General features: G+C 43.1%; 1 protein-coding gene across 16 annotated transcripts in view; it reads left to right on the top strand.

Annotated features, from left to right (window-relative positions):
* Positions 1–19,107, top strand: part of FNBP1 (formin binding protein 1) — a 133,190-nt gene that overhangs the window by 44,881 nt on the left and 69,202 nt on the right. For all 16 annotated transcript variants that reach the window (XM_048223411.2, XM_048223409.2, XM_048223407.2 and 13 more), the window contains exons 2-4: positions 2,990–3,105; positions 15,436–15,492; positions 16,173–16,320. In XM_048223411.2, the coding sequence (XP_048079368.1) occupies positions 2,990–3,105; positions 15,436–15,492; positions 16,173–16,320 (321 nt within the window). The remainder of the gene's footprint in view (positions 1–2,989; positions 3,106–15,435; positions 15,493–16,172; positions 16,321–19,107) is intronic.

Genomic DNA, 19,107 nt, shown 5'->3' with positions numbered 1-19,107 from the left:
ATTTGCTTTTAGCTGCTGTCAAGAAAGTCCATGCCGTGGCGATACATGTGATGGGAGTGGTAGAGTGTGGCATCATTACGGATGTTTTAGTATTTTTAAAAATTTTATTCATGACAACATTTTATTTCATTTCGTTCTTTTTTTAAGTAAGCTCTACGCCGAGCGTGGGGCTCGAACTCACGACCCCAAGATCAAGAATCGCACGCTCCACCTACTAAGCCAGCCAGACGCCCCTAAAGGTGTTTTCATACAGCATAAAAAGAACGATACTGTATGGACAAGCAAGGACTAGCTTATTTGTTGCTACTGAGTACGGTTTTTAGTATTAAGATCTTCTATCTTATTTTGACCTTACTTTAGTGCTTTATGATAGCTTGTAGAATGTTCCTGAATACAGATAACTTTATTGAAAACATACTGTTGGTTTGGGGCCAGTAATTTTTAAGCGAGACTAAATTCAAATGTAGATTTTTTTTAAAAAGAGTTTTGGTATCCAAAGCTGTTGCTCTGTATTCTGTACATCAGGGCTAAAAAAAAAAAAAAAAAAAAAAAGAATCGCATACTCACAGAGAAAAGTATGTAGTGAGATTATCAGCAGGACAATCTAAGAGCAGATCGGGTTAGCAAGTTTTCAAGGCAACCCCTGTAACTCCTGAAAATAGTAAAGTTCTGGGGATGGGAGATGAAACAGAGAGAGGACTCTCTAATGGACGGAGGGGTGTGGAAAGGAGTTTTTAAATAGGATCGCTATGAAACTAGATTAGCAAGGGGTTACCTACCAGCCCAGAGCTTTAGACAGACCTTGCTCTAAATAGCTACGAATGATTTGTAATCATGACTTGAATTGTTTGTATATTTGTTCTCTCAAGTAGTTTGAAGTGACCCAGTCTTGTTTACACTATTAATTTGCTTGACAATCCTCGTCTTTATAGAGGACCTAAATAAATCACCTTCCTGACCAGTGTTCCTTGAAGGGAACCTAGATGTCTGTGGAATATGTTATTGGGAACCAAGAATCAACAAAAACCGTAAATAGTTGTCTCTTGTTTTTTACGATAATGTAAACAATTATTAGATTTAAGGACATTTCACGGGGATTCTTTTCCATGAGAAAAACATTCCAGTAAAATAAAACCTTAGTTTCTCAAACTGTCCTGTGGGCCTGGGTGGGAGTAACGTTGAGGAAATGAGTCTTCTTCAAGAAGAGAATTTCTGACGTTGGAGAAAAAGTGTTCTTGACTCTGCGGGGTACCTGCTCCCCCCCCAAGGTGGGCTTCTAGGGAACCCCGCGTACTCATTTTCCGGTTTGCACAGCTTTGAATGGGACACAGGATGACAGCACGAGGACGGGTGTAAGGTGGGAGATGCTGGGTTTTAAAACCAAGCTGAAGGATGGCACGGAGGGTGTCCTGTTGGATCGCACACACCTGTGATAGGATTAAATTCTGGCTTTGTAGTTTTATATCTGATTTGACGCTTTTCCATTTTCCATGAGCCTCGTGGCTGAGTCGTGAAATTAGGCAGGGAGAGCTTCTGCATCTTCAGGCCTATGACTCCACTCGGCTGTGGTCGGTGGCCCCCGGCGGTGAAGTCCCAGGCTGGGGCCAGAACCCGCCCCCTCTCTTCCTGCCCTCTCCCGGGAGGTAGCAGATGTTCCATCTCTCTCGGGGCAGCTCCCCCTTCCCTGCGATGTCGCGCTGACACTCCCTTCGCTTTCTCAGGCCTCTCCAGGCTCGCCCTCCGGGGCCAGGCCCTCTTGACTAACTCCGTGCAGAGTTGCAGCTGACTTTGCCGACCCCCTCCTTGGATCCTTGTCTGCTTCAGATCCAGCAGCTCACAGGCCTCCCTCTTTGAGCTCCGAATAGATCTGTGTTTCCAGCTCCCTGCTGGACATGTCACTCTCTTGTGCAACGTGTCGCTTCACCCCAGACCGCCGCCCCTTGGCTCTCTGGTCCCGGGAGCCAGAGGCAGGGAGGCCCCCAGAATCCTGCCTCTCCCTCATATTCCTTTCCAGCCTCCTCATGCAATCGGCCACTAATACTAGCTGATTCTAGTTGTTACGGGTCTGTATATCCTCCTCTTTCCTCCCATTTTCTTTCACTGGACTAGCGAACAATCTCCCGACTTCCACGTCCTGGCGATTCTAAACATGTCTGTGGGCGTGCCTCTCTCCTTGCAAGTTCAGCGGCTCATTTGAACGCCCTGGTGAAGCTAAGCTCCTTTGCACATGTTTGAGGCCTGGGGTGATGGGCCGGGACTTTTTCCAGTTTCTTACCCACCACCATCCTTCCCTTGAGCCTTCCCCCACCTTCTCTCCAGAGGGACAAGTCCCGTCCCCCCATCCCCAGATTCCTGGATGTGTCCCCACCTTTGCAGTAGCTGTTGCTGAAATAGCATCCTCTCATTCTTCCGGTATAGGGACCTTCAGGCACTCTGCAAGATGGGGCTCTATTTCTGTTTTTGTAGGTTCCCTGGCTCTTTTCCTGGCACACAGTGTGGGTTTGATAAATGTTCGAATGTTTGAATAAAGTCCACATGAGTCATTTTATTTTTCTGTTTGAAGAAAGCAGTATTTTGTAACCCTTCTTGCTCCCATTTGCTTCCCCGAATTTCAGTGAGCTGTTTTGAGTAACTCAGAGATAACAGGTAAGGTACTGGCAAGCACGACTGTGTTGATGTGAGTGTTTCACCTCTCGGTTTTTGGACCCTGGAAAATATATTTTCCTTTGCACCAGGATGTTAACTATATCCCCAAACCATGTTTCTAACATGAACGAATGGGTCAGAGTTCAGTACCCCAGGCAGTTTTCAAACCAAATTTGGTAATGTTGATTTAAAACCGCTCAACAAGGAAAGCACCCAGTACAATCATGGAAAATATTAGAACTGCTCTCTACCCAGCGACATATTGTTGAGAGAATTGTTCACTGAAATTATATTAATCACAGAGAAGGATTATAAGGCACTCTCTCTCTGTTTTTTTAAACAGGATCAATTTGACAACTTAGAAAAACACACACAGTGGGGAATTGACATTCTTGAGAAATACATCAAATTTGTAAAGGAGAGGACAGAGATCGAACTCAGCTATGCAAAGCAACTCAGGTAAGTTGATATTGAAAAAGGTTGTTTGTTGACTGCAGAATGGATGTAACGATAGTTTATATTTTCGCTTATACCGTGAATGTATAATCCTTTAAATATGTCTTTTTTGCCTTTTATATAAGGTGACATTTCAATAGAAACCATTGCTTTTGATATAGAAAATTCATTTTCTTAGAACAATAAAAATAAAAATTAAGTTATTGGCTTTAGGCTTTTTTTTTTTTTTGAAGGATATTTTCTGGATTTTGGAGCTACTTATTTTTTTTCCAGAAAACTCCTAATTGAACCATAATATATAGAGAGAAGTGCACATCATAAGTGTACAGCCCCAGAAATCTTCACAAAGTGAACACCCCCGTGTCACCAGCACCCAGATGGAGAAACAGGCACATCCAGCCCCAGAGGCCCCCTCGCCCCTTCCGGCACACCACCCTCCTCCCGTGACTGTCCACTCTTCTCCTTCAAATGACATGGGCAGTCTTGCCTGTTTTTGAACCGCATGTGAATGTATTCACTTATTAGGCACTGTTTGTATTTGGCTTCTCTTGTTCTACGGTATGTTTAGAAGATTCAGTCATGTGGCTGTATATGGGGGTAGCTTGTTTCTTCACTGGTGATTGGTATTTGGGTGTGAGTATACCTCAGTTCACCCGTTCCTCTGCCATTAGGCGATTGCTCGTCTCCTATTTGGGGATATAAAGTCTGTCTACACCCAGGAGTGGAATTGTGGGGTCATAGGTGTTTAGATTTAAGTAGACAGGTTTCCAAAATGCTTCTCTGGATCCACGCTCCGTCCAGCAGCCTGTAAGAGTCCTGTAAAGCAGCATCTTAAAGTGTTTGGACTGCTTACATCTTTAATGACAAAATTATCCAAGAAATTTGTGCTTTTCGATAAAATGTGTGAAAGTTGTTGGTAGGACGAAGCTGGAACTTGACACGGCAGGCACAATCTTTAATGATTTCTTGTTTGGTTGAATTGGTTGGTGCACATTGTTTTAAGACTTGTTAAAGATCCAGATGACTTTTGGTATAGAAACATTTCATTCGTTCGGGGCACCTGGGTGGCTCAGTCGGTTAAGCATCTGCCTTCAGCTCAGGTCATGATCCTGAGGTCCCGGGATCGAGCCCCACGTAGGGCTCCCTGCTCAGGCTTCTCCCTCTCCCCCCCCTCAGGCTCTGTCTCACTCTCTCTCTCTCTCATAAATAAATTAAAAATCTTAAAAAGAAGAAAAAGAAACATTTCATTCAAACCCCAAGAGCGTCTGCAGAAGGGGTGTGTCAGGTGTCACTGCGAGAAGGTGGATTCTTCTAGAGCTGGTGTTGTTTATAAATATGCACCTGAGTGGTGCATATGGATTGTTTTTATGGATGACACGTTCTGCTTCCATTGAGTAAATAAAACATAAAACATATTGCTCAATGAAACAACTTATGACTCGCTGAATCCAGATCGATTTCTGGCACCGTGCGTGTAAACCAGCCTCACATCCTGAATGTAGCAACAGGGAAGGGGCTGCTTCGTGCTCATTAGCTAAATACTGCACTGCTAGTCATAATGTCTTCCGTGTGAAAATGGGTTACATACATCTTTTGCCAAAATACAGTCTCACCTTATGGATTTATCTGTTTGTTGTCTTTCTTCTTCTATGAGCTTGCACTCGTCTTGTCTGGAAACTTGGTCGCCATCTTGTTTTCCTCGGGAGGTTTGTGATTAGATGCCATTAATTCAGCACTTGGCAAGTGTCTGCTCGGTTCTGTGTCATGAAGGGAAAGGGCTTTCTTAGCCCCCCCTCTGGATTGCACCTGGCTTCTTGCCCTTTCCCATCATCCTGGGTGAGGGATGGAGGATGCAAGGAACAAAATGGGAAGCTATTGGAAAAGAATACAAAATCCAACATGGGTTTAGGGTAAAGTATGATGGCTCTCCACTGACTGCTTTACCCTCTTGTGGATCACGTTTCACAACTTGAAATAGAGGATCCGTGTCAGGGTTCTGATGGCAATCTCTTGAGACGTACTTTTCCTGAGATCTAAATATATATTTGGTAGGCTCTATGTCCAACATGGGGCTCAAACGCACAACCCCTAGATCAAGAGTTGCATGTTCCACCAACTGAGGCAGCCAGACACCCCCAGAGATTTAACTATTAACATTTGTTTCATTACATCCCTAAGAGGTATCTCAATTTGTACTTGCTGGGAGAAGTCGATGGGCAAGACCAGGAGTGATTGAACAAATGCCTTCAAGACCATTACTAACCCTTCAGACTGGTCTTCTCCTCCTTGATACTGAGCCCTCAGCCGGGTCCTCAACGCCAGTACATAAGCATCCTTTCTATCCTTTTGTCGATTTGCTTCTCCACTCACTGAAGTGACTCGGTTTCTCCCCTTTCTGCAAACCCAGGACCTCCTCTCCCGTCCTCGCCGCTTGCTTGCTTCATCACTGAGAACATTGAAGCAGTCAGAAGAAAACGTCCTCAGACTCTCAGCCTCTGTGCCCCCCATCCCGAGATGCTTCTGTCTAAATCCAGGCCCCCCTCTTGTGCATTTGGTGTCTCCCCTCCCTCCGGCTCCGGAACTCAGCCCCAGTGGTTCTCTCTCCCACGTCCTCAGTTCTTTATTCTCTAGGGATTATTATCCCTGACCCATCAGCAGTTTTGATGGGGTGGATGCTCCCTCCTTGCTTGGCCTCTGTAACTCCAGTCTTCTGGCTTCCTTCCTACCTCACTGGGAGCTCCTTCTCAGCCCGTTCGCTGGCTCCTCCTTTGCCTCCTGCCTCTTCACCCGATGTGCCCTAGTGCCCAATCCCTGTCATCTTCCCCTCTCGATCTGTATTCCCTTGGTGATCTCATCTGGCTTTAAATAATCCACATGACCATAGCTCACAGGTATGTACCTCCAAGCTAGACCTCTGTCCTGGACTCCGACACAGATTATGCATTATCTCCTAAAGCCTATCTGAAATAGAAAGGGTCCAAAACCGAATCTGTCCACTTAAATCTGCATCTGCACGGCCCAGCTTTTCCCCCATGCACTTGAGGGCAGCTGCCTCCTTCCTTGTTAGGTCAGAAATCCCCTCTTTCTCTGCCACTCCTCCACCCCCATCCCCAGTCTAAGCCATCAGGAAGTCCCGGTGACTGTACTTTGCAAATTTACCCAGAATCAGACCCCTTCTCATGACCTCCACCTTGACCACTGTGGTCTAGTCCCCATCACCTCTCACCTGGGTTATTACTGAGGCTTCTAACTGGTTTCCCTTATTCCCTTCTTATCTCCTCTTGTCTGTCTGTTTTCCACAAAGCAGCAAATCAGGGCACTCTGTTCAAAATGCCGACAACTCCCCATTTCACTCCGTACATCCAGAATGCTTAGTGTGGACGTCCTACAAAGCCCTATGTGATCATACCCCCCAACCTCTCTGACGTCATCTCTTTCCTCCTCCTCCCTCCTCTCTGCTCTAACCATACCCACCTCCTTGCTGTTTCTCGTACACCCCAGGCACGCTCTCGCCCCAGGGCTCGCCTTCCCATAATCGTATCACCTGTATGTTCTTCCCTTGGTCCACGTGCCCACTGCCTCGCCTCCCTTCAAGTCTTGGCTCAGATGTCACCTGCTCAGTGAGGCCTACCTCATCCCCCTGCTGTACTTTATGGTTTTTCCATAGCCCTGATAATTTTCTACCGTTCTTTATAATTTTCTTATGTATCATATTTATTGCTCATTGCCTTCCCCTCCTCCCCGCTGGAATGGACGCTGCTTAAGGGCAGGGGTTTTGGAGTTGTATTCCGGTAGCATGGAACAGTGCCTCATACATGATAGGTTCTCAGTAAATAGCTGTAGAAAGAGTGAATCGACAGGTCCAGGTCTAAGATGTTTGGTCCCCACTGCTTCAAGGAGAATCGTGTGTTTGCACGGGCTGTGAGAGCTGATGGGGGCTTACCAACAAACAGAACAACCAACAATGTGTCAACAGAGTACCAGGGGAGCCTAATGAATGAGACACCTTGGAGCTCAGCTTCTCACTGTGGAAAACAGCCCAAATGCAAATAAGCATTTATTTGAATCATTTAAAGATAACATTTATCATCCCAGATAAGTAAAGCCAGAACACCATGGTGGGTGGGGGTTACTTAGCTAGACTGGCCAAGGAAAACCTGTTGCTTGAGAACCGAAGGACAAAGAGAGAGGGTGGGCATGCCAAGATCTGGGGTGGGGGGGTAGCTCTTCCAGGCCAAGGAACCAGCAAGTGCAAAGGTCCTGAGGTGGAAACATGTTCAAGGAATGGAAAGGCCAGGGTAACTGAAGCACGATCAACAAATGCTTGCTTGAAATATCAGTATGATGTTGAAAAAGCAACATGATCTTTTTGGAGAGACTTCTGGCATTAAATCATTTTTGTTTTTTTCAGCATTAGAGGAAAAATAATGCTAACTTATTTTAGAAGCAATGGATGATCATTGGGGCTTTGATTTCTGTAGGTGTAGGGGTTGGCAATCTACAGCCTATGTCCCAATCCATCCACTGCCTGGTTTTATAAATAAAGTTTTATAGAACCACGGCCACATCCATTCATTAATGTAGTATCTATGGCTGCTTCTGAAAACAATTACAATTGACTAGTTGCAACGGGGACCACCTGAGCGTGACCTACTTGCAAGTCTGAAATACTTACTATGCGACCCTTTACGGGAAAAGTTTACTGACCCTTGCTATAGTTACTATTTCTTCAAGGCAATGTAAGATCAAATTCCTAATAAAATTTTAAAACATTTCATATGACCTATATTAGAGAACCAACTATTGATTGCCCTTAGCAACTGTTGGATTTTTTTAAGAAGCTAAATTATTTGTTATGACCAGATAATGAATTTGTATGATTAATAACGCCAGAGGTATAAAACGGTTTACCGCGAAGGGTCCCTCCTTCTCTTAACCTTGTCCCTGGGGACAATAAATGTTATCAGTCTCTTGTTTATCCTTCTCGAGAAATTTTATGCCGACACAGGCAAATGAGGGTGTGTTTTCTTCCTTGCTTCCCAGCAGTTCCGTGTGCCCTTGTCTTTCTACATCCTGGAGATTGTTCCGAGGATTCATTATTTTTGTGGTGGCCGTGTTGATTGTTTCCAGTTGTTTGCAACTGGGAACAAAGTTGCAATGCATAACCTTGAGTAATCGCTTGGACTAGCCTGTCTAGAGACAGAGTTCCTAAAAGTAGCGCTCTGATTCTGGTAGAGTTCAACAAGTTGCCACTCTGAGGCTGTGACCCTTACGGCTCATACCAGGGCGTGGGGCAGTGCTACCTACCTTGACCCTCAGCGCTCCTTGGTACTGAGCTTTTCTTATCTTTGCCAATGTGATAAGTAGAAATTGCAGAGTCTGAGCCTTAGTTTGTGTTTCTCTTATTATCGATGAGGTTGAGCCTGTTTTTATACATTTGAGCCATTTATACTTTCCTTTTAATGAACCACTCATGTCCTGGTCAACTCTTTTTTTTTTTTTTTAATTGGAGTTCATTGTCAATAAAAGGTAACTATGTAGAAACCATTTTATAAAATATATTGCATATTGTATATACAAGGAATTCAACTTACATTTACTTTCACCATAAAAAAGACATACAAATGAAACTGAAGGATTTGCTGAACCATAAATATTAAACTCTTATAAGATTTAGCAGAAAGATTATAAATAACTTGTAGGATGTTGTTACTGGTTTTTTTTTTTAACTCCACGTATATAATTTTAAGCAAGCTCAATTGACTCACTGCTAAGTAAGATAAAGAAAATAATATTTACATGTTTTGCTTCCTCTTCTAGTTGAGTTATATAATTTGGTCTGTAACACGGTCCCACAGTTGATTTGTCTTAATTCTGCGTTTATTTGTTTATTTATTTATTTATTTATTAGAGAGAGTGTGTGTGTGTGTATGTGCACGGTAGGGGAGGGGCAGAGGGAGAGAGAGAATCTCAAGCAGACTCTGTGCTGAGTCCAGAGCCCGATGATGGGCTGGATCCCATGACCCTGAGATCATGACCCAAGCCAAATGCTTAACCAGCTGAGCCACCCAGGTGCCCCTTAATTCTGTATTTGAATATAAATGTATGCTCACCACCATTCCTTCTGCCACAGCCTCTCCACTTGTTTCTTGGCATCAAGAGAAATATGAATATTTCCCTCCCTAATGAGAGTTTGTGGAGTAATCCCTGGGGTTTGTTCCTGTTTGAAAATGCCCCCATACTTGATAATAATTTGACCTGGTTGTTTTCCAGTCATATTTTCGTTCTCTCCAAACTTTGTTGCTGCATTTATTGATTGATTGATTGATTGATTGATTTTTTTGGTGGAAAAGTCTGGGGCCAGCCAGATTTTTTTGTCTTTGTAGGTGACTTGCTTGTTTGATTATATACGTGGAGAATGTTTTGTTTCATTTAGCAGTTTGATAACATCACCAAGCGAAGCCTTGTTGTTGACCATTCTTTGTCAGTTTCCTTAGAGCCGTTCATACACAGACTGAATTCTTCATTTATTTCAGAGTAACTTTCTTCCATTACATCTGAATATTTTTTCTGTACTGCTTACTGGGTTTATATACTTCAGAGCTATGAGTTTTCCTTAGTTAAAGCGTCTTATTCTTTAGGTAATCTTTTTTTCTGCTTTTGTTAGTTGCTTTCCTTATTATGATTATCTCAGAGCTTTCTTCTGTTAAATTTGATATCCAGCCCACTTTATTTATTAGTTCTGTAGTGGTGTGCTTTAGTTCTTCGTTCATTTCCTTAACTTTGCAGTCTATTTAGCCCATGGTCTGGGAATTCTTTGCTTCATTGGCTTTGTGTTTTTATTAAGTTTGTCTGTAGTGTAAAATATTCTGGAGGAGTTTGCTTTTGCTTCTTTTCCTTCTTTTTTCCAGATTTGTTTGTTTGTTGTTGTTGTTGTTTTTGGTCATTCCCTCCCTCCCTCCTTTCCTTCGTTCCTCCCAACCTACCTTTCTTCCCTTCCTCCCTCCTCCCCTCTTGCTCCTTCCTTCCTTCCTTCTTTCCTTCCTTCCTTCCTTCCTTCTTTCCTTCCTTCCTTCCTTCCTTCCTTCCTTCCTTCCTTCTTCCTTCTTTCTTCCTTCCTTCCTTCCTTCTTCTCCTTCCTTCCTCCATCCTTCCTTCCTTCCCACCTTCCCTCCTTTTCTTCTGTATTACATATCAGATCTTTTTACCTCACTCATGTTTAGTATGGGCAGTTCAGTGAAGTGCTTGAGAGAACAGACACTAGAGTCCCAGTAACTGGAATGCATTCTTTTTCTTCCGTTCAATAGTAACACAACTTGGGGCAAATACTGTCTGTGCTTCATCTTTTTCATCTGGAAAATGTGAATAATAGTAATTCCCCCCGGGGGTGCCTGGGTGGCTCAGTCGTTAAGCGTCTGCCTTCGGCTCAGGGTGTGATCCCAGCGATCTGGGATCAAGCCCCACATCAGGCTCCTCCGCTGGGAGCCTGCTTCTTCCTCTCCCACTCCCCCTGCTTGTGTTCCCTCTCTCGCTGGCTGTCTCTCTCTGTCAAATAAATCAATAAAATCTTTAAAGAAAAAAAATAGTAATTCCTACCGGGGTGCCTGGGTGGCTCAGTCAGTGCAGCAACTGCCTTCAGCTCAGGTCATGATCCCAGGGTCCTGGGATCCAGCCCCACATCATGGGGCTCTCTGCTCAGCGGGAAGTCTGCTTCTCCCTCTGCCTCTGCCTCTCCTCCAGCTTAAAAAAAAATAGTAATTCCTCCCTTCTAAGGATGTTAAGGGGACTTAATGAGTTAAGGCCCACACACTTCCTAAGCCTGCTTTTCTTACCCACGGCCGCAGCACCAGTGCTGCTGTTGGTTCTGACAGAGGGTAGGTGAGCCTTCCTGGCCGTGCTTCTAGTACTGTTGGTCTTTCCCTCTGAGCTCCGTTATGGGGTAAGGGTGAGGCAAAGGGCCTCGTTTTGTACATTTTGTCTTTGAGACTCTGAGTGTGTTCCGGAACTTTGTTAGAGGTTCTGTTTGAGAGTTTACTCCGCTAGGTCAAAGATTTCTCCTGTTCCTTTGGAATGCCTAGGTTGGGGATGATCTCCCGCAGGCATCCAGCTTGGATCCCTGGAGAGAGAGGATCCAGGTGGTGACCCCTGCTCCTGCCCGAATTCTGGCACCTGGGTGGTCGGCTTTCGTGTCTTCTTCTCAGAGCTTTCCTGTTCCTGTTCCCTGACTGCTCACTCACCCCTCAGTTTACTATCGTCGAAATTGATCTTCAGGGTTTTGTGGGCTTATTCCTAACCCACCCCACCGAAGCGGCAGTGAGGGTGGGGGCAGCATCCCCCAAGTGGTCCCGGAATCTCCTGTCCCTTACCGCGGTCGCCACTTCTCAAAGTGCGCAGACTGAAGTTATGCTTCTGTCTTCATTGGCTTGTCTTCTGCTGTCGAAAATTGTCCTGGCTTTTACTTCTCACCTCTTGCTAGGAAAGCACAATTCCCTGGTCGAATTTTATTCTGCTGTCTTTATCCGGAAGCCTTGTGGTGAGAAAGAAAGAAAAAAACACAACATTCCTGGACCCAACCCTGGACCTTCCATTTCAGAGGGCCTGGAACCGGGCCCAGGTATCTCCTTTTTAAAAGCTTCCCTGTGGCTCTTCAGATCAACCAAGTTTAAATCCAGTATCCTTATGAGAGGATTATATTTTTCTCTTACCTTTTAATTAGCCTGTCTGAAGAGCAAGTTTAATATATAAAAGACTTAAAATTTCTCAGAAAGATCCCATAAATTTAAAGCTGCTCTTTGTGGTTTATTTTCTTGCTTGGTTTTTAAGTAACCTTATCCTACAAAATGGGGCAAGAAAGCCCATCTCCAAGAGAATGGAAATGAAAGTTGATCTTTCTTTCTAGTGGTCCCTGAGAGAAAAATCCTGATTTTCCCTTCCAGACCTCTTAAGCTTTTAGTTTTCTACTGGCATTTATAGAGTGAATTATTCATTGGTGCTTTTAAGAAGCATTTTGAATGCTTTATATGCTAACGTGGTCAAAGTGAGACTCATTCGTCACAATGTGATGGTCTCCGCAGGCTGTCACCCACAACAGAATATCCCCCGTGGTCTTTAACCCTGTTTAGGATTGGACCGGTACGAAGGAACTAAAAAGAGTGCTGGTTTTACCTGCCTCTATTCAAACTATGTTTCCTTCAACTGGATATACAATTTAAGTTATTTTTATGAAGGCTTAGGACTGGAAGCTAGAAATGAAATGCGGATTTATTAATTTTTTTAATTTATTTTTTTCAAATATGAAGTGGGTTTTTGGAAACCATTTATGAAATGGTTAATATTTCAAACCATGCATTAAAAATATCTCACATGCGGGAGGTGCGTGGGGGGCTGAGTCGGCTAAACGTCTGACTCTCGATTTCAGCTCAGGTCATGATCTCAGGATTGTGAGATCGAGCCCCACGTCGGTCTCCTCGCTGGGCGTGGAGACTGTTTAAGATTCTCTCTCCCTCTCCCTCTGCCCCTCCTCCTGCTCCTCTTCCTCTCTACCAAAAAATAAATTTAAAAGATTCACATGCAGCTGCTAGGCATTTTAATACTCCAGTATCCCTTATATGCTACTCTACGTATATGTGGAAAAGGACCTATTGGTTATATAGTCGTCTGCTTTCCATGTGTTCGTTCCCCTTTCTATCCCCGCCACCTGGAAGTAGGATGGACTGTTTTTACTAAATCTACCTTTTAAAGGAGAGACTGTGGTAAACCAACTCAAAGAACTGTACAGTGCTTTCTTTTTTTTTAATCAATATTTTTGAAGATTTTATTTATTTATTTGAGAGAAAGAGAGAAAGCACCAGCCAGGGGAGGGACAGAGAAGCAGGCTCCCCACTGAGCAGGGAGGCCAATGTAGCACTTGATCCCAGGACTCCGGGATAGTGACCTGAGCCAAAGGCAGACGCTTAACCGACTGAGCCACCCAGGCACCCCTGTACTGTGCTTTCAACAAACAAGATTTCTCTCCTTTGCGTTATTTTTTTTCTTTAAGCCATGTTTATTTATTTATTTGTTTGTTTGTTTGTTTGTTTAAAAGATTGTATTTTTAAGTAATCTGTATACCCATTGTAGGGGCTTGACCTCACAACCCCGAGATCGAGAGTCGCACGCTCCACCAACTGAGCCAGCCAGGCGCCCCTAAGCCACATTTTTAAAGGAAGTGGTGTTTTTCAGCATTCTTTGGATCTAGATTTCTTAGGTAAACTGTACTATGCATTGAGAGTATCAGCAGAGAAAATATGATGTGGTTTATCAAAGTAGGTCACACAAGAGCAACCTTCAAGCAGGAACATTCTCCTTTCATCAGTTGTTAATTATAATTAATAGTTAAAAATTAATTATAATTTTGAAATCGTCATATACTCGTGTCTTCATTTGACTTTTATATCATTATTATTATTATTATTAGCATTATTATCATTATTTTACATCGGCTCTATGCCCAATGTGGGGCTTGAACTCATGTACCCCGAGATCAAGAGTTGCATGCTTCACTCACTGAGCCAGCCAGGTGCCCTTCATATCTTCATTTTATTTTATTTATTTTATTTTTAAAAGATTTTATTTACTGACTTGTCAGAGAGAGAGAGCACATGCAGGGGGAGCAGCAGACAGAGGGAGAAGCAGGTTCCCTGCTGACCAGAGAGCCTGATGCAGGACTCAATCCCAGGACCCTGGGATCCTGACCTGAGCCTAAGCCAGATGCTTAACCGACTGAGCCACCGAGGTGTCCCCATATCTTCATCGTAAATCACAACAATCAATATTCTGTTGGGTGTTACATATTCCCTCTGAAAACTTGAAGGGGCAATAGAGGTCATTTCATCGAACCCCTTGAACTCACAGATGAGGAGCTGGACTCACACACTTGCCCATTCATTTGTCTGGGGTCATGCCATCCCAGAGCAATGTCCTTTGTACTCAAGTCTGTTGCCTCATATCATCTAGGAACACCTGTTAGAGATGAAATCATGTCTACTTTGTATGTAAAATGTACCATGATCAAAATTGTAAACTTATGATGGCACATTTTTTTCTAGACGAATCTGTAGATTCAAGGGCAGTAAAAGAAAATGTGAAATAATGAAAGTAGGTACTAGGAAAGAGGAATAGAAACAGGATAAACAGGGAAGTGAATACTGAGATGTGGTCAAGTGAGGACCCCCCACCATGGACCATTAGTCAGCCTCTCCTAGCTATTTCCCTAAACTACAGCCACCAAAGTCAGGTCCCACAAGAAATCAGCCGGTGGGACTCATGTGAGTGAGTTTTGCTTCTTTCAGGCTTACCTCCTCGTTTTTGTGTAAATTTAAGCATGTTAAATGTAGAGATTATCTGGATTCTTGACCCAGAGGTGAGATTAGGAAGAGAAATGTGAGTGATTTTGTCTCCTCTGAGTGCGTTCAGTGCAAACTTGCTCGAGGTTAAAAGTCCTCCTAATTAAATGTCTTAGCATGAACAGCCCCCAAATTCCTTTCCCTTCCATTAGCTCTTTGGGGCAACAGCCACACAGACTTGATAACATGCCCTTGGCACTTGGATTTTTTTTTTTTAAGATTTATTTATTTATTTTAGAGAGCACGAGTGGGAGGGACAGAGGGAGAGGGAGAGAATCCCAAGCAGACTCCCCGCTGAGTGCGGAGCCTGACGCAGGGCTCGATTCCAGGACCCAGAGATCATGACCAAAACCAAGAGTCGGACGCTTAACCCACTGCGCCACCCAGGCGCCTGGCTCTTGGATTTTTAATTTGAACATTTGGACGTAGTCCCCGTGCTTTCCTTGGATCCTTGTGAAGATAATCAGGAGGGAACAGTAGCCTGGAGGGGAACTCGCCCTCAGCTCATTGCTACATACGAAATCTGCTGTGTGTATGCACATGGTCTATATTCTCCAATTAAAGTCAGGTTGTAACAGCCAGGTTAGCACCAGCTAGTGCCCCTTTGTGTTCTTATGTGCTCTACCTTTGAGGTAAAAGAGCCAAAGCAATGCAAGTTCTTCCTAACCAGAGATTTATCACCCACGCAGAAAGATGGAAGGAAGCAGGGTGCCGGGCTGGCTCAGTGGGAAGAGCATGTGACTCTTGACCTCGGGGTCGTGAGTTCTAGCCCCATGTTGGGTGTAGAGATGACTTTAAAAAAAAAAAAGGAAGGAAATAAATGGATTTCAACTGCGGTCATTTTATGATTTTTTTTTAACTTGTACGCAAAAGCACTGACTTCATCTTTCATTCCTGATTTCTCAATCATCTTTCAATAGAAGGTGACATGTCTGCATTTTTGTTTTAGGAACCTCGCAAAGAAATACCAACCTAAAAAGAACTCGAAGGAGGAAGAAGAATACAGGTCTGTTTAATTAGGTGCTCATACCTTTATGCCTGTTGTGATGATGATGAAGGAAAGGAGAAAGGAAATCTGCAAAAATAAGCTGCATTCCCCACTCATATCTGTGCTAGTTTTTAAATTGGCAGCGAGAACAGTAAAAACCCTACTCAACTAACTTATGCTGAGTCACTAGACCTACTCCAGATTGTTTCAATTAAGGTAATTGGAAAAAGCTTAGAATATAATCTAAGCAAATACAGGAAGTGTGGATTATGCATTCCACAGTCTTGATTTACTTTTGTAATATCAGGAGTGTCTTTCATTGAGAAATATGTCTATTTCAGTTAGCAACTTAGGCACCTTAACATGGACGGCCCAAAAGTATTCTAATTTAGATCTAAACATCCATTGCATTTGTGTCTATAGCATGTATCGGTATTTGGGTCCTATTTGGACCAGGTATTAACAAAGCCAAATACTGCCTTAGAGAGTGATTCAGTATCACAAAATGCAAAGTGTTTCAGTTGTAATTAATTCTGAGCCATTTTGACTAGAACACTCTTATGAGTAATGAACTGTCAGGATCCTATGGGACGTCGATGCACATTAACGTGGTTTTAATTACTATTTTGTCAGCACATACAGTGTTAGAACGGACAGGGCCTTGTTTGAAAAAGAGTGCTGTGTGTTCATTTCTGTAGGTATACGGCTTGTAAAGCCTTCCTTTCCACCCTGAACGAAATGAACGATTACGCTGGGCAGCATGAAGTTATCTCCGAGAACATGACCTCGAACATCACTGTGGAGTTAGCCCGCTACGTCCAGGAGCTGAAGCAGGAGAGGAAATCGGTAACAAAAATTTGTTTTTTCTTCTAAGAGATGGATCAGGGATAATGGGAATATCCCTAGAAGCTTTTAAATTAAATACATCGTATAAGATGGTGGGTCTTGAACTGAATTGTATAAAAGTCACGGACCCTGTCCTTAGAAGGTGTTTCTAGGTCTTTACTAGGGTCCCTCAGACACTGAAACTTATCTGAGGACCCCCAGGATACTAATCCCTTTGAGGAATTTAAATATATTTCCGGATGTCAGGCATAAAAGGAGTAAGCAATGTAAGATAGTATATGCGGTGTGGAATAAATAGGGTTAAAGTAAATGCTTATAATGTGTTCTCAAAAGCCAGAAAGTCGATTCTCAGTTCCCTCTCCTCTGCTCTCTGGCTCCTTCATCATCCAACGAAGAGGCCCTTTTGGTTCCTCCTGCCTTTGTTATCATCTTTTCATAGCTCTTATTGTTAACAAAGGAGAAAAATGCACACTCACACCAAGTATATTCATAGTCAGGGTTTTGTCCTAAAAGATTTATTTCTAAGCTGTGGTCTGTGTCATTGTTCTCTGATCGCTTATGCAGTGCATCATAATTTGTTAGTAATAAAGTACGAAATCTGGCCCATGATAATACTTTTTTCATTTAAGTTCGAGTCTGCCATAATTCTTTTGGTGCTCTGGAGCTGCAGGAGCCAGTAGGGAAGATGGGGTTCCTGTTGAAACGAACGAGATACTAAATAATAATGACCAAAATAATTATTTAATTGCAATTGTGATTATTGCTACAAAGTATGAGTACAGGTGCACTAGGAGGAGATGATAGGAATACCTAACATGCTCGTGCTCAGGATCAGGGAGAAGCTTCCCAGGACCCTTCACAGCTAACGTTTTAACAAGACTCGAAGTATGAGGAGGAGTTGCCTGGGACAAGCAATAGAGGTAGCAGCCAGTGCAAAGGCCCTGAGACATGCAGGTATTTGGAACATCTGAGACGTTTACTTCTTTCTAAGCTATAATTAGGTAGCACATGGCTTTGGGTATGTTTAGTAGTTAAAAACAGATACATGCCTTAAGATCAACCCGTTCGTTTGGGAAAACACACACACACACACACACACACACACACACACACACAGGTTCATAAACCGAGATGAAATTTTTATCTATTCACATTAGAGCTGTGGATCTCAACTGGGCACAATTTTTCTTCCTACCCCGGCAACACTTGCCAGTATCTGGAGATAGTTTTGGTTGTCTAGGGGATTAGTGGCGGGTGGGGTGGGGGGGTTGCCATTGGCATCTGGTGGGTAGAACCAGAGATACTGTTGAACATTCTACAATGCACAGGACAGCCTCCTCAACGAAGAATTACCTGGCCCGTAATGTCCGTAGTGCCCAGACTGAGAAACCCTGCACTAGTAAGCCCCAAATTAGATGACAGCATCTTCCAGACCATTCATTAAAGAAGATCTTTTTTAGGATGGAAAGGAAGCAGTGACACAGAATACTTCAGAATGAAGCACAAATGCCTAATATAATCATAAAGTAAATACAATAAATCTGACCATGATATTGGACTGCTTCCCTGGGTTCTTGAACTTCCCTCAACCTTGCAAAGTTTATACCTTCTTCCTGTTTGTTTCTTTGTTCAGTGCTTTGTGTCTCTTGACTGACCTTCATCCACCCATATAGCTTAGAAATTTAGCCAACACCCTAAACAAGAACTCTCTGCATTTACCTTAGTACAGAATATAAATTCTGTTTCTGGAATGAATCATGAAATAGGAACCCATATAACCTGGCTTCCTGTTACTTTTTTGAATGCCTCTCCTCCAACCACATGGCCCCCTTGCTGCTCCTCAGTCTCGCCCCGTGTGTGATCCTGCCTCAGGGCCTTTGCACTGGCTATTCTCTCCTTGGAAAGCTGTTCCCCCAGATATTTGCAGAGCTCACTTGCGGACTTCTTCTCAGGAATATCGTCTTCTTGAGGTCTGTCTTGTCTACCTTATTTTAAATGACCAAGTCCCTCCTCTCCTTCCCTTCCTCATTCCCACCACCTTCCCTGCTTTACTGTTTTTCCATAGTGCTTACCAGCATCTAACATTTTATATACTTGTTTGTTTTCTTTCATCTCACACTAGAATTAAGCTCCTCGAGGGCAAGAATTTTCTTGGCTACTGTCGTATCACAAGCACCTGGAAGAGTGCCAGGGCAGCAGAAAGAATTAGGAAGTAGAGAGAAGCAGTCTCAGACTCAATTTCGTTCTTAGACTTTGTGTCGCTAGGGGAGTATCCTTGTATTTCTTTTTGTGTTATGATTGGGTCCTTTTGTTTTATTCACTCACTGCTAATCATGCGTCTTTTGTACGGTCCGTCGTATCTGTAGTTTGAATCCTGTTCCTTTTTTTATCAGAAATTATAGTAATTTATAGAGTAAATTATAGGTGATACAGATACACATGAAATAATATCTTGCAATACGTAGTGTTCCTTTTATTTTAGGGAGAATTACAAGCACACATCTGAGTCAGAGGTTCTCCTGGGAAGAACTACAAACACCATGCTCTCTTGAAGCACTTCGTAATTACATTAAAATGACATTTTAGGAAATTGGGAAACCTTTTAAAATTCTAGAAAGAGAGAATATCTGTACGTAAATGCGTATTTGTGGTGTTTTCATAGACTGCATCGTGAACATTTTTGCTTTTTTTCTACATAATATTTACCATTATTTTGAATGACTGCATAATGTGGCATTATGTTGTCTGTCGATACACTGTGACTTTAAAAATTATTCTGATTATATC

Source organism: Ursus arctos, unplaced genomic scaffold (genome assembly GCF_023065955.2).
Source record: "Ursus arctos isolate Adak ecotype North America unplaced genomic scaffold, UrsArc2.0 scaffold_18, whole genome shotgun sequence".
Lineage (NCBI taxonomy): Eukaryota > Metazoa > Chordata > Mammalia > Carnivora > Ursidae > Ursus > Ursus arctos.
The sequence above is the reverse complement of the archived record's forward strand: the minus strand, read 5'-3'. Positions and strand labels throughout refer to the sequence as shown.